Below are 14982 nucleotides of genomic sequence, written 5' to 3' on the forward strand. Positions count from 1 at the left end.
GAAACCCGCTCTCCACACGGAAGAACCTGGCATGTGCCCTTCACCTGGGAAATCAGGTCTCACCCCACAGGACACCCCACTCTGACTGCACCATGGCAGAGCCCTCGGAATGACTCTCACTTTCCAATGGAGGAGTGCATTGCTCTCTTCAACACAGCATTCTGCCCCACTAGTGCGGCTTCCGGTGCTTAAAAGTATGGCTCAGGCCAAAGGTAACTTGTAAGGAGCCACTGCTGAGCTGGCAGGCAGCCCTCCCATCACAAGGCATCTACTGCAGGAGATCGGGGTAAGAAGCAGCACCCTCCCCCATGCTCCACCCAACCTGGTTGGGTAAGGGGTCCAGAGGCAGTTTGTGGTCTGTCTGTTCTGTCTGCTCTGCCCAAAGCATTGTATTAAGCAGGGCTGCACAACTTCAGAGCTCCTGAATATGTTGGACTACAACTCCCATCATCCCCAACTCTGGCTGGGGGTGGGAGTGGTTGTCCAGCAGCAGCTGGCAGGCTGAATTGTACAGTCCTGCTGTGACATGAGAAAGCCAATTCCATTTAGACCCCTATTTTAAAAAGGGCAATTTTCTTGGGGAAGCATTTTTATACTCCACAGCTAAGCTGATTTCAAAGCAAAAAAAAAACAAAAACATTTACCTTGACAATACTAACAGACAGATTTCTATAACTAATGTTAAAAATGAAATGTGACATGGATTTAAGGGATTGCCTAGACATTTTCTTTGCTCATTGATATTTTCTTCTGACAGAATCTCTCTCTCTACGTAATACATTTGCTCAACACTCTCGGTTCAGCTCCTCACTTTTAACAATGCTTCCTTCCACAATCCCCAGAATTCACTCTGCTGAATAGGTGCCTCTCTCTCCCCCTCTCTCACACACACAATTATGCAGAAATCACTCGGCATATATAGAAAAGTAAGCCGCAACTCTCAGTCTTGAATGTGCATATGACCCACTCCGTGGAGTGTTTCCTCTTGCACCGCGCTCGCACTGCTCCACTTTCTTTGAGGTTGGGTGATACTCCACACAACCAGTAGGGGTGTATATGATAAAGTCTCCTTCCCATAATAGAAAGCAAGGAGTTCATCAAATTGTACCCCGCCCCAAACTTTTGTCTCTGGGTGGTTTACAGCTGAACTATGGCAACATTTTCAGACTTTGGATTCCAAGTGAGAGCCATACATTCTGCCTCTTTATCAAGGCAAACCAATATATTTAAGAATGTACATGCAGTTTTTTCACTTTCCAGCCTGCAAACATTCAGCCCTTTTTGCCTTACTTTCCCTGTTGTGGTCATTTCTGACTTCCTGGCCCGAGGGCAGCCCCACAATCAGATTAAGGCCCCGTTAGCTTAATCTAAAGACCAGCCATTGGAGGCCCTCGAGCCCAATCTGCAGGCCTTGCAGAGCATCCGTTCCCGCTGCTCTTGGATGAGGGCTTGATGGCCTTGAGTGTACAAACTGCTGAAATGTCTGCAGTGTGTGGCGTGAAGCCTGCACACAAACGGAGAGCCAGCAGAGCCAAGTGGACTAGGACCGGGGAGACCCGAGTTCCAATCTCCATTCAGCCATGAAACTCACTGGGTGACTCTGGGCCAGTCACTTCTCTCTCCGGTTGTTGTGAGGATAAAAACAAGCATGTACAATGCCCTGAGTTCCTCAGCAGAAGAGCGGGATATAAATATAAAATAAATAAATAAAATAAGAGGGGCTTTAAAATGGTAGTAAGAGGTTACTTCAATTATCCACACATACACTGGGTAAATTCACATTTAGATGGTGAAAAAGAAATGCAAGGAGTCAAAATAGGATGCAAAAAGAATCTGATGAACATATAGCTAGAAGTGTCAAGAGGAATAACAAACACTCCTTTATAAATATATCAGAAAACTTGCCTGGAAGGCCTTTGGAGGGCCATTAGATAATGAGGGAGTGAAGGGGATTAAGGAGGAGAAGGAGATTGCAGAGAAGCGGAATGAGTTATTTGCATCTGACTTCACAGAAGAGGATGCTGACCATATCCCTACTCCAGAACTGAGCTTCTCGGGCTTGGAGGCTGAAGAACTGGGCCAATTTGAGCTGAGGAGAGGATGTTCTAAATCTAAACTGTCTTGAAAAACTAAACATTAGCAAATCGCCAGAGCCATATAGCATCCACCCAAGAGCAGTGAATGAACTCAAATGTGAAGTCCTTGACTGACCAGGAGAGGAGACGGATCGGATGGTGGGGTCCTGGTGGACAGCTCCTTGAAAGGGACAATGTGCAGCAGCAGCTGTGAAAAAAGCCAATTCCCAGCAAGGGATCATTAGGAAGGGGATTGAAAGTAAAACTGCTAATATTATAATGCCCTCAACTCCTGCCTGTAGTACTTTTTAACACAGGGCATAATCAAGCTATGGAATTCTCTGCCACAAGATGTGACAACCAACAACCTGGCTGGCTTTAAGATGGGTTTAGATACATTCATGGAGAACAGGTCCGTCCTACTAGTCCGGTGGCAAGACACCTCTCCATCCCAGTTGCAGGAGAGCCACAGCAGCAGGAGAGGGGGCAGGCACAGACCTCTTGCCTGTGGGCTTCTCAGAGGCATCTGGTGGGCCACTGGGGGAAACAGGAGGCTGGACTAGATGGGCCTCCCTGGGCCTGATCCAGCAGGGCTCTTCTTTTGACCCACATCACTGTGCAAACAAGTCACTGGAAGTGCAATTCAGATCTATCTGTCTGATTTATACATTTATTTGATTATATTAATGGGTGCTCCTGGGAGGGGCAAGGCAGAAGGAGACCAGGGTGGGGGGTGGGGCTAGCTTCCCTGCAAGGGAGCTCCATGGCTGGGCTTGCTGGCTCCGTCTCCTGGCCGGCACCAAAGGGCACCCAAAGAGGCTGTGCCGCAGGGCAGGATGGCAACCTTGCGCCCCAGGATTTCTGGCCAGGGGCACACAGCCCTCTTGGGCTCAGGTGCTCCTTCCCTGGCACCCTGAAAAAAGCCCAGGGCCCTTGTGCTGTCCTAGTCCATTGGTCTTGCAGGTGTACCTTCCGGGAGCACACCTGGGGCCAGATAGTTCCCGGGAGGGAAGGAGTTTGATGGCTGGGGGTGGGGAGCTCCTGATGGGGAGGGGGGATCCTGATAAGGGTCAGAAGACCCCCTCCCTGTGTGAAAGGCCTGTCTGCTGAGAGGTGCTGCTTCCTGAGAGAGGGGAAAGGCCCATCAGGGGACTTCTGGCCCCCCAGGCAGAGCAGGAGCCAGTCAGCTGAGCAGAGGCACCAGCAGGGAAGGCGGGGCTCCAGTGCAGGCTCCCCCTTTGTTGTGCAGAGGAATTAGGCCAAGCACTCAGGATGGCTTTGCCACAGGGCGGCCAAGGCTAATGATTGTCTGGCTAATGGCCCTTGATAGCAGGCAGGGATGAGTCAGGGAGGGTTCATTGCTAGGAGCATCCCGTGGGACCTGGCAGGGAATGTCCTCTTCAGCTGCTGGCTCTAGTGAAGGGCTTGCCTGCTGTCTATCTCACCACCATCAGTGTCCATGAAAGGCCCTTGCCCCAAGGAGCTGGCAATTTGCATGTCTGCAGTGGGAGGGAAGAGGGGAGCCAGCCGGGAGGGGGCTGGAATGACTGCATGTGCAGAAGACTCATTAGCACACAGGATGCAATTAGTGGCGAAGTTAAACCCCTCTTTGGTGGGCATGTAAAGCCCACCACCAACTCATGAAGCAGGGTGCCATATAAGGGCGAACTGGAAAGGGGGCCTTGCCTTGAGATGCCATCCACGAGCAGCAGTCCCCTTGTCCCAAGAGCACCCACTCCAAAGGGGCTGCACTTGAAAGGGCAGGACAGGCCAGCAAAGCTCTCAGGCCATCAGTCCCCAGGTGGGCCAGGCAGAAAGTGGCCTCCCAAGCAGGTAGAAGGGGAAGAGTCATGGTGGTGATCTGGGAGCGAGCCCGGCTGGGGTGCTGGCTGGGCCGGTTGGTTCCAATGCCAGCAACAAGAGCCAGCCCTGCTTGCCTGGCCCTCAAGGCAGCTCTGGGGAGTCAATACACACGGAATCCACATCAGAAGTAGGTGGACCCTCAGCCAAGAGCCCGACCTTGGAGTGCCCGGCAGAAGGTTGCCTGGTAGCCTGGTGGGGGCCAAAGGAGACCTCTCCCCCCTTGCTGCCCGTCTGTGCCAATGGCCCATCGGGTGGCCACTGTCTCATCTGGAGGGCTTTAAGTGGGGTTTCGATCGATTCCCGGAGCACAGGTCAATGGCTACTAGTCCAGTGGCTACCCACCACCTCTGCCTCCCAGTTGTAGCAAAGGTTCAATCCCTGGCAACAGCCAGAGGTGCTCTTACCCCTGGCCTTCCGGTCCATTTAATGCTTAATTTGCAGGAGAGGGGTGGGTGGGTGGGGGCTCCAAAGGCCTTTAGGTCCAGGCTCCAAAATTACCTAGGGGCTCCTCTGGCAACAGCAGGCGAAAGGCCAGGCCCGTGGGCTTCTTGGAGGCATCTGGTGGGCCAGTGTGGGAAACCAGAGGATGCTGGACTAGATGGGCTTCCTTGGGCCGGATCCTGCAGGGCTGATCGGATGTTCTCATGAGACCCGTGGAAGCGAAGGAAGAGAAAACTGTGGCTTGGTGATGGGAAGCCGTGTGAAGCGGCCTCCTTGGGCTTCTTCTGGCTGCTGCTGCCACCAGAGGTGGTGGCAGTGAGTGGCGCAACTGGAGGCTTCTCCTCCTTCCTGCCCCTGCTTGGAGGGAAGGAGATGGAATGGGAGGGAGGGAGGGAGAGGCCTCTGGTTGGAGATGGAGAAGCAGCCGTGGCCTGTGCTGCCAAGGGTTAGGCTGGGAGGTGGCCACCTGCCCCCTTGCAAGCAGGCCAGAGGGACCCCCCCCCAAACTCGGGCAAGGGGCCAGTGGAATTGCTGCCGCTCGGGGTGGCAAGGCGCCTGCACCAGTGTCTGTAATGATTTGGGCATGGTGGTGCCCCCACATGCCCCAGGGTGACTGCTGCCTCCATCTGCCTAGTGGGCAGGTCAGACTGGAACCTGAGCCCAAGAAACAAAACTGGGCACATCCCCAAGCCCCCCACCCCCACCCCCCACCCCTGCATCCTGGCTGTGGTGCTGGAGACAAGGGCAGCTCGGGGGGGGGGGGCGGGATGTGCCTCCTCAGACAAATGGCTTGCCCCGCTTCTGTTTCAGAAACCTAACATGTGGGACCCAGCTCGCCCACCCATTAAAATGCATTTAGCCTGTGCACCCCCCACCCCAGTTTCATTTTCTGGTGCCACCACTGGCTGGAGATGGGAAAATGGCAAGAGAACAGAGCTGGTCAGGAACTCTTCTTCATGGCAACCTAGGAAGCTGCCGCCTACCGAGTCAGACTCTTGGCCGATCGAGCTCAGTATTGCATGCACTGACTGGCAGCAGCAGCCCCCTCCAAGGTTTCAGGCAAGAGTGCTTCTCAGCCCTCCCTGGAGATGCTGCCGCCAGGGATGGAACCTGGGGCCACCTTCTGCATGCCAAGCAGAGGCTCTGCCACTGAGATATATGCCCCCCCTCAATGCTAAGACTAACTCTGTAACGCAGGGCCCAGACATCACTGGGTGGTGTAGATCAGGGTGTCTCCTTCTGTGCTAGTTTGTAGGCAGAAGGAAACAAGTTCCCATCCTGGCAGCATCTCCCAGATGGGGCTGGGAGCGACTCCTGCCTGGAACCCTGGAGAAGCCGCTGCCAGTCTGGGTAGACAGACAGACAGACAGACAGACAGATAGATAGATAGATAGATCTTTATTGTCATTGGCCTGTGCAGAACAACGAGATTGAAAAGAATCTACAACCACTACTACAGGACCTAACAAGAATAATCTAAACATATACCCATATGACCCCCTCCCATCAACCCACTAAAAACCCACTAAAAAAACTCTAAAAACTAAATACAAAAAAACCCTCAGAAGCTGTGTTTTGCTGCGTTCAAAGCTGAGACCGCTTTTGGGTAGAAGCTACTTCTCAAGCAGCTGGTCCTGGTCTTTAAGACCCTATACCTCCTTCTCGAAGGCAGAAGCTGAAAGAGATCATTTCCAGGGTGCGTGGGATCCTGCGCTATCTCTGCAGCTTTATTATAACACCTAGTGGCATAGATTTGATCTAAGGTAGGAAGAGTACACCCAATTATTTTCTCCGCAGTCTTAACAACCTTGGACAGCAGTGTTCTTTCTCTGGCTGTACAACTCCCAAACCACACACAGATCCCATAAGTCAACACACTCTCTATAGCACTGCGATAAAACACCAACAATAGATTACTTGAGAGATTAGGCCTCTGGAGAACTCTCAAGAAGTATAATCTCTGCTGTGCTCTCTTCACCAGATCTTTGGTGTTTGCTCCCCATGTCAGGTCATCTCGCAACTCCATTCCCAGAAATCTAAACACCAAAACCCGTTCCACACAAATCCCTTCAATAATGAGTGGCTGGAAATCCAATTTGCATTTCCTGAAATCCACAATGATCTCCTTTGTTTTCTTTAAATTGAGGAATAAGTTATTCTCCCCACACCACTCTGTCAGCCTCTCCACCTCCTTCCTATAGGCCGACTCCCCTTCTCCAGCAGTAATCAGACCAACCACAGTTGTGTCGTCTGCAAACTTAATAATCCTATTGCTGAGGTAATTGGGAACACAATCGTATGTGTAAAGCATGTACAAAAGTGGACTCAACACGCACCCCTGTGGCGTCCCTGTATTTATACTGAGATCCGTTGAGACATGAGAGCCCATCCTGACCCGTTGAGAACGATCTGATAGAAAATTCAGTATCCACCTGCATAAGCACGGTGGAAGCCCCAGGTCCAATAATTTTGGCACCAATCTATACGGGAGAATAGTATTAAATGCAGAGCTAAAGTCTACAAAAAGCAGTCTTGCATAATTCCCTTGTTTCTCCAAATGGGTCAGGACAGTGTGTAAGGCCATAGCCACAGCGTCCTCCGTGGATCTCTTCTTCTTATATGCAAATTGATAAGAATCAAATCCATCTGGCAAACAAGCCATAATACGATTCCGCACCAATTTCTCAAAGCATTTCATTATGATGGGTGTAAGCGCCACAGGTCGAAAGTCATTCAGGCTATCTATATTAGATTTTTTTGGCAGAGGTACGATAGTAGAGGATTTCAGACAAGATGGAACAGTGGCTTGGGCCAGAGAGCGATTGAAAATCTTCGTAAAAACTTCTGCCAGTTGTTCCGAGCAATCTCTCAGCACCCTACCAGACAATACTGAGCTAGCTGGACCAAGGGTCTGACTCAGTCTATGGCAGCTTCCTCTGATCCTATGTTCCAGCAGAGCTTTCATGCTTGGTATCTAATTGGAAGGGGACTGCCCTTGACTTTTAAGAGCATTTAGCTGTTATGTTTGCAATTATATGCTTTATGTAAACTCTCCACTCTGTGGTCATCGGTGTGTGGTTTCCGCATTGCGAGGCGAGAATTAGGACTCAATTTTGCCATGTCTAATGGTGAGAGGTGCAGGGAACATGGTCTTTGGAGCTACAGGTCCCACCATGCAGGCAGGAGTCCTCAAAGGATGACCTTTGGCCACTGTGACTGAGGATGCTGGGAATTGTAGTCCAAGGGCAACCGGGCGGCACCCAAGGCCGAGAACCAGGAGTGGTTCCTCCTAAGGAGCCAGAGTGGGGGGCCAAGGGAGGTACCAGGGCTCCTCCTGCCCAGAGCTCCGATTCCTGCTCCTCTCTCGGCCACTCTGCCTGGCCCCAGCGCAGGCTGGGCTCTACCTGGTGCATGGCTGCCTGCAGGCAGCAGAGCAGTCCTGAGTGGGATGGGAGATGGAAGGGAGGGAGGGGCAAACAGAGCTTTGAAAGGAGAGGCAGCTGTGCTCCCCACCCCACCCCCTACCCAGTTAGGACTCCTCTCAGCTGGGAAGGGCCTGGAGGAGAAGGACGTGGGGAGGGGCTCTTCTGCAGGGTCTCTTTCCCCCTTTGCTCCGAAGAAGACAGCTACAGCCGGCAGGGAGTCAGCATGGATTCCACACATCTGTACCCTGCTTCCCCCTCCTCCAAGGATCTGACAATGCAATAGCTACAATAGGAATCCGGTGTGGATGGAGCTCTTTCAGCCTGGCACTGCATGCTTCAGGTGGCTGCTCTCCAGGGGGGTCCTTTCATTGCAGCCCCCGCTTCAACAGGTGCACCCAATAATGGGCTCTGGAGCCAGGCAAGCACTCTCATTGCAGAGTCCCACCTAGAGCCTCCTCTGGCTCCTTCAGCAGAGGCCTCCTGGGAAGCAGAAGAAGCCCATCACAGGAATCTCTGGGCTGGGGGAAGCAGGGGTGGGTTTGCGACCTTGTTTCCCTAGCATAGTCCTGCCCTCGAGCCATCTGGCAGGTAGTGCCTAGTTCGTTCTGTAGTGCGGTGGGGGGGGGAGGCTAGCCTGAGGATTGCACCTAGAACTCCCATCATCCCCTGCCACAATGTGGATGATGGGAGTTGTAGTCAACATGTGGCAAGTCTCAGCTTGGCCATCCCTGCATCTGGCTCTAGTGGGAAGAAGGGACTCTTCACCTGGCGGGTGACTGTCCAGAGCTAGCATGGGCTGGTAGGTCTTCTGTTTTCTCTGCCTGAGACGGAGAGCCTGTGGTGCACCTTTTATTCATTCATTCATTCAATTTCAAGACCGCCCGTCCCAAAATGGCTCAGGGCGGGTTACAGAGATAAATAAGTAAGATGGACCCCTGTCCCCAAAGGGCTCAAAGTCTAAAAAGAAACAAACATCATCATAGTAATAAACCAAACAGAAAGTTTATTCAGAACTTACAATACACAAAGTGTTTATATTGTGAGAGGATGTAATGAAAAGATACCCCTATACCATTCGTTCCCAAAGGTAGAAAGGTTTCTGAACATCACAAATACTCAACTGGTAATAAATATAAACAATTCAGAACAACATGAGAGCACCTTCTAAGAACAACAACAACTGTATTATAACAAGCCAAGCCTACGGCTTGTGTAATATTCACTTTTATGCACCCTCTCCAGTTGCTTCTAGAACGTACTCTTGAACAAGCAGGTACAAAGCTTATTCATACACCAAACTTCTCAAACCCAGCTTATGTACCAGCTGAAAATCATCAGCTGTCATTGCAAAACTGAAGGTGTGCTACCAAGGATAGGGGCGAATCCCAAAAGTACTCACAACAATGGTTAAAACAATGGTTTGACAAAGCTGAACATACACCAGAAGCGAGGTAATTTTCACCAAAGTGATGAACAAAAACTCCCTTCTATGCATCTCGCAGCAGAGTCCATTATGTGTTGGGGGTAAACCCCTCCTGTCCTTTCTTTTTTTCCTACCCCCCCCCAGTATGCCTCCCTTTGTTGATTGAAAGTCTTGCCACTTGTGCAGTTTCTTTTTCATCTTAAAAAAGGTCCAAATGGGATGTTCTCTTCCATCTGTCTTGGATGGGAAGTTCTGTCGTGGAAAACGGGAAGTATTTTTTTTTAAAAAAAATCACGGTAGATTCACTGAGGAGCACCAGAGCCAAGCAGGAGAGAGAACTGAGGTTTCTGGACCAAGGGAGGTTCCTTCCCGGCTGGCCGCCTTGTTCGGCAGCTCCTGTGCATTTGACACGACAGGCAAATGGCACACCTTGTGCTGTTGTGCACACAGCCAGGGATCCGGCAGATACAGTTGTGGCTCTGTGCCGAGAAAGCCAAAACCTGTTGAGTCCCTGCCTGTCACTGCAGCAGCCCCCGTTCAAGCCTCTTCCCAACCTCCCAACGGGGACTTAGGCAGGCCTCTCAGCCTCTGTGTCCTCCCTTCCATCTAGAATGGGGGGGGGGATACTGACCTGCCTCACAGGGTTGCTACCTCCATTCAAGCCCTCCCAGGGGGCCCCCACCGGCTGTGCTGCTCGTTTCTGACGTGCAACAAGGAACGAACAACCAGGCAGAAAGTGTGAGCGTGGCATTGTTTCGAAGGGCAGTCGCAGGAGAAGATTGCTGCCCTTGAGCCCCTCCCCCGTGTCCTGGAAAGGTGTGTCGTGTGAGCGGGCGCAAGAGGCGAATGGCCAGGAGAAGAGTGAAGCGAGGCAGCCTCCCCGTGCCGGCCGGCCCTCTTCACCCCTCCCTGCGGCCTCTACGGAGTCTGCAGCCGGGGGCGCGCACGGAAAGCTCGCTTCCTTCCGATGGCCCCGTGACCTGCCCTGCCCGTGGCCCACCTCCGGGGGTGGGGGGGGGCGTCCGTCTCTGGCTCCTGGCCGAGGTATTGGTTGCGATGCTTTGGGGGGCCTGCTCCAGTGGCGGGCAGCCCCGCCCCGCCCCGCCCCGCCGTGATTAGCCCCCCGGGGATAAATGGCCCGCCTGGTGCCCAAAGGTCTGCGCCACACCATCAGCATAAGAAAAGGAGGCAGCGTCCGTCCCGTCCAGGCAGCAGCAGCGCAGCGTCCCGGCTAGTCCCATCGCCAGCGCCACCCACACCAAGAATGGCTGGAGCGGGGGGCAAGACCGAGGGAGCGGGGGGCCAGCAGCAGGCCGCAAAGCAGCAGCCGCCGCCGCCGGCGGCGTCTCCGGGCCCCGCGGGCATCCGCCAGGCGCAGCAGCGCAAGAAGCGCTACCGCCGGCACGCCAAGCCGCCCTACAGCTACCTGGCCATGATCGCGCTGGTCATCCAGAACTCCCCGGAGAAGAGGCTGAAGCTGTCGCAGGTGAGCCCCCGAGCCCCACCCTGGCCCGGGGGAGGCCGGCTGGGCAGCAGGCGGGGCAGTTCTCCGGCCGGCCTGCCTGCGAGGAAGCCGCGCCGCCAGGAAACTTCCCAGGCCCGCCCTTGGGAGCTTCCCCGCAGGGAGAGCCGGGGCGGCTTGACCGGCTGAATGCCTGCCTGCCCCGCGCCGGCAGGGCCGCCCAAGGGACGGGCCACAGTGGCCAGAGGGCTCCGAGGGGCGGCAGGTGACGGAGAGGAGCCGCTCCCGGGGGACCAGGCTGGCCCTGCTTTGCCCTGCCCGGCCGGCTCCTGGGCCTTGGCGAGCAGCCTGGCTTCTTGTCGAGGTCTCGCCGCGCAGAGCGAGCCTCTTGGGCGGGGGCGTGAAGAAGTCGGGCTCCCGCCGTGGCGTGTCGGATTCTTACTAGACGACCCGGGAGATTTGGGTCCCGCTCCTCCATCAAAGTCCTCAAAGCGCTTTTCAGAGTAAAATAGACCATGCCTAATAAATAAGACGGCTTCTTAGAACACTGAAGGAATGGGGGCGCGGGCGGGGTGCGAGCAGCCCGGCCCTTGGCTGGAAGGGCGCCTGTCGCTGAAGAAACTAGTGGGCCTTTCTCCTGCCAGCCCATTCCATCCGCCTGTTTCGGTGCGTACCGGGAACTCCCTGCCACTGGGTTTGCCCCACGAGTCTTGCTTCAAAGCGAAACAAGGCCCCCTCCTCTGCTGCCTCATTCGCGCACGACTTAGCAAGCAGGTGTTGCGCTGGGCCAACGAGCTCTCCGCCTAACCCACCTCAGAGTGCGGTCGTGAGGAGGGGAAACCAGGCGTGTAGCTATAACGGAGCGGGTGGCTTCCAAGGAGCCCGCCCCGCAACCGGGCCTCTCCCACTGGTCTTCCTTGCCTTCGAAGGGCCGCGGGGAGAGGGGCGCGCCCGGCCCGCTCTCGCCTAACTCGCCGCGGGGAGAAAGGAGGCGCCGCGCTCGGGGTCCTTGGAGGAGCGGGAGGAGGAAGGGCGGGGCGGGCCTCCTCCTCCTCCTCAGCGCTTTCTTCCGACGTGGCCCCCGTGGCTGGCCTACCCAGCTCCCGGCTCCGGGAGGCCCCACTCCACCTCGCCTCGGCCAGCAGCAGCCCAATCCTCCTCCAGGGCCGGAGGGAGGGAGTTGGGCTCGCGGGGGCGGGCTGGGTCGGACGGGAGGCTGCCGGCCGCCGCGCGTGCACGCTCACTCCCCGAGGCTCAGCCCGGGCGGCCGAGTGGAGCGCTGCGCAGCGGCGGGACTGGCCTTTGCCGAGAGCGCGCGGTGGCGGGGCGGGCCTGGGCAGCCGAGGCTTGCGGGGCCTCCCGGCGGCAGGTGCGGCCAGCGCGCGCCCCCTGCTTCTCCGGGCACGCGGGCGGGGGGACGACGAGGCCCCTTCGCTCTCCCCCTAGCCACCTCCAGGGGCCTCTTTGCAGCCCCGTTTCTCCTCGCTCCCAAGCGGGGCAGGGGCGCTCCAGCGGCCGTCGGGCACCTGGCCATCTCTGCCAGGTGGCCGCCCGCGGGGTTTCTCTCTATGGAGGGCGGGGCGACAGGGCATGTGTGGGGACGTGCCTCTTTCTGCAGCTCTCGTGTGCGCCCCCCCCCCGCCCCCAACAATTGGACACGAGTCTTCCCGGGGCCGGCTCGGTGTCGCGCTCGCGTGTCTGATTCGGCTGGGATGCGTCTGAATGCCGCCTGCCTGGCTTCTGCGCTCTTCTGGCTTCGCCTCTGCGCAAGGCGGGCTGGGGCGGGGCTGTCCCGGGGGTGTCCCTTGGCCTCCCCAGCTGAAGCCGCCCTGCCCTCCTTTCAGATCCTCGAGGAGATCCGCACCCGCTTCCCCTTCTTCCAAGAGGACTACCAGGGCTGGAAGGACTCCATCCGCCACAACCTCTCCGCCAACAGATGCTTCGCCCTGGTAAGCGAGGGGGCCGGGCGCCAGTCTTTTCCCTGCAGGCCCCCACTTCTGGAGCTGGCCGGCCCACACCTCGGTGGCAGGGACCACGAGGCAGGCTTCCAGACGCCAAAGGTCTCTTCCAACTGGGAGGGGCGGTGGGGACCCTCTTCCCCGCCCCCCAGGACTGGGTCTCAGTTGCTAGTTGCTCTCTTAACTGGGCGGGTCGGCTAAGGACTTTCCTCCTGGGACTTGGATAGGTCGGGCCCCCACTCCCAGCTGCAAACGGCATTGCGCTTGGGAGGGTTCGGGGTTTCTTGGACAGAGCTTGGGGGAGGGGAGTGGCTGAGATTTGGCAGGAAAGGGGCTGGAGGTACTGTCAGTTTCCTCCCCACAGGAAGCCCTTTCCCAGGGTGTGGAATGAAGGCCCGGTGGAAGCATCTGACAGCTGTACTCCTTAATGGACCCTCCCGGTTCAGAGGCAGTCTACCTTTGGGACCTGGTGCAGAGGCCAGGGGTTGGATACTGCCTTCCTGCCCTGCTTCTCGGAAGCCGTGGCTGACCGCTGTAGAAAGCGGGGGCTGAACTAGTTGGCCTTTGAGGGATCCAATACCGAGCAAGGAAGCCTTAGAGATCTGTTGCCTTTGTAGCTTTCTGCCTTGGGAAACTTGAAGTCTCTCCTTGGTGGCTTTAGACATGGCTGTCTTTATGAAGAAGTTAGCCCCGGGGAACAGACAGGGTTAGTTCTAGCGGACCTCTTTGCGAGATCGGCTGGAGTCCATCTAGACCAGCACCCTGTTCCCCACCGTGGACAGCCAGATGCTCTCTGGGGAGCCCTTGAGCAGCAGGACTACAGCTCCCATCATCCCGTGCCGCAACGGCCTCAGGGAGCTGAAGAGCAACCATCTCTGGGGATCCAAGTCTGAGAACCTTGCTGTGTGTGTGAAATGTGTACTAACCTCCTCCTCCTCCCTCTGCGTCTCCCGCAGGAGTTAAAAGATCCGGGCAAGCCCAAAGCCAAGGGGAATTTCTGGACTGTCCATGTGGAGCGCATCCCGCCGGAGGCCCTGAAGCTGCAGAACACGGCCCTCTCCCGCCGAGGGCAGGCCGCCTTCTCGCAGGACCTGGCCCCTTACGTGCTCCGGGGCTGCTCCTACCCGGGGGGCCCCCGCAGGGATGGTGTGGACCAGGCCCCTGCTCCTGGAGGCAGGGAGGAGGCCCCCCCACCGCCCCTGGGGAGCTCCTTCGCCATGGCGAGCCTGCTGTCGAAGGACGCCAGCCCCGCCCCGCAAGCCGAGAGGGGCCCTGCTCTGCCCTCGCCGCCGCCGCCGCCCGCAGCCCTGACAAGCCACCGGGGCCCCCCTCCTGGCAGCCCTGGGGCCGGCGGCTGCTGTCCTTCTTCTTCCCCCGGCCAGAGCCCCCCACCGGCCGGAGCCCCTGCCCCCTCCTCCCGCGCCCCCCTGTGCCTCCACCCCCACTGCTGCTGGAGCTCCCCCCGCCGCGCCCCCCTGCACCAGCTGCCCCCCGCGCTCTGGGGCCAGCAGCCCAGCCCCTTTGGCAGCGGCAGCAGCTGTGCCCCCCACGGGCTGGCCCCCTTGCCCCTGCCCTTCCCACCCCCAGCAGGCCTCCCCTGCAGCAGCACTTACAGCCCCCCAGCCCCCGTCAGTCCGGCATGTTGGAGCCCTCTGGCAGGGCCCCACTCCTCCCTCTCCCTTCAGCCGTGCCCCTTGGGCCCCACTGCTCCCTGCTCGGCACCCCACAGCTTCTGGGCCCCCTGCTACCCAGTGCTGTGGGGAGACTGGAGGCCCCACCTCAGCTGGGAGCCGGCCGTGATGGTGGAGTGGCAGGCCGAGGCGTCAGCGGCTGTGGGTCTGGCTGGGTCGGCCCCCCAGGCCGCTCAACGGGGCCTACCTGCCTTCTTCAGACCAGAATGACTCTTTTCCTCCTCCGCAGACTTGGGAGACACTCGCTCCGAGGACGGGCGTTTGCTATTTACAATGTGTGGAATAAAGTGTTATGATGATAACGTGTCCCTGCGACCGTGAAGACACTCTGGCCTCCTCCATTTAGTGGGGGGGGGGGGGGTGGCGCCACAGCCTCGGCCTTCCCAAGGGCGCCCCCTGCAGGCGCCACTCTCGAATGAATGCAGCCTTTCTTGCTCCCAGGAGTGGGGCCCTGCTCGCAGTTCCCCCTGGCCCTCCAGAGGGGCAGCCGCTGGGCTCTCCCCTTGATTTGGTGGCAAATGTGAAGGGTTTTTTAAAAAAACTTTTAACCCGATTTGGGGGCTTTTAATTACTGTAAACTGTTTAATTGTTGTTTTAAAATGTTTTTAAATTGTTAATTGCTATATTGTTTTTAAGTTGTTTTA

The 14982-nt window shown here is 56.7% G+C and overlaps 1 protein-coding gene and 1 long non-coding RNA gene across 2 annotated transcripts; one reads left to right on the forward strand and one right to left on the reverse strand.

Annotated features, from left to right (window-relative positions):
• Positions 1-8784: 8784 nt before the first annotated feature.
• LOC128324637 (uncharacterized) lies at positions 8785-10222 on the reverse strand. Its single transcript, XR_008306991.1, has 2 exons — positions 9859-10222; positions 8785-9479 (listed from the first exon to the last, which is right to left on the reverse strand). It is a non-coding gene; the product is annotated as an uncharacterized LOC128324637 (long non-coding RNA).
• A 185-nt stretch (positions 10223-10407) lies between these two features.
• LOC128323260 (forkhead box protein H1-like) lies at positions 10408-14548 on the forward strand. The gene is made up of 3 exons (XM_053245987.1): positions 10408-10713; positions 12534-12638; positions 13604-14548. The coding sequence occupies exons 1-3, from the start codon at positions 10492-10494 to the stop codon at positions 14546-14548; spliced, it is 1272 nt and encodes a 423-aa protein (XP_053101962.1). The 5' UTR covers positions 10408-10491.
• The last annotated feature ends 434 nt before the right edge of the window (positions 14549-14982 follow it).

The sequence above is a fragment of the Hemicordylus capensis genome, chromosome 4 (assembly GCF_027244095.1).
Source record: "Hemicordylus capensis ecotype Gifberg chromosome 4, rHemCap1.1.pri, whole genome shotgun sequence".
NCBI classification, from domain to species: domain Eukaryota; kingdom Metazoa; phylum Chordata; class Lepidosauria; order Squamata; family Cordylidae; genus Hemicordylus; species Hemicordylus capensis.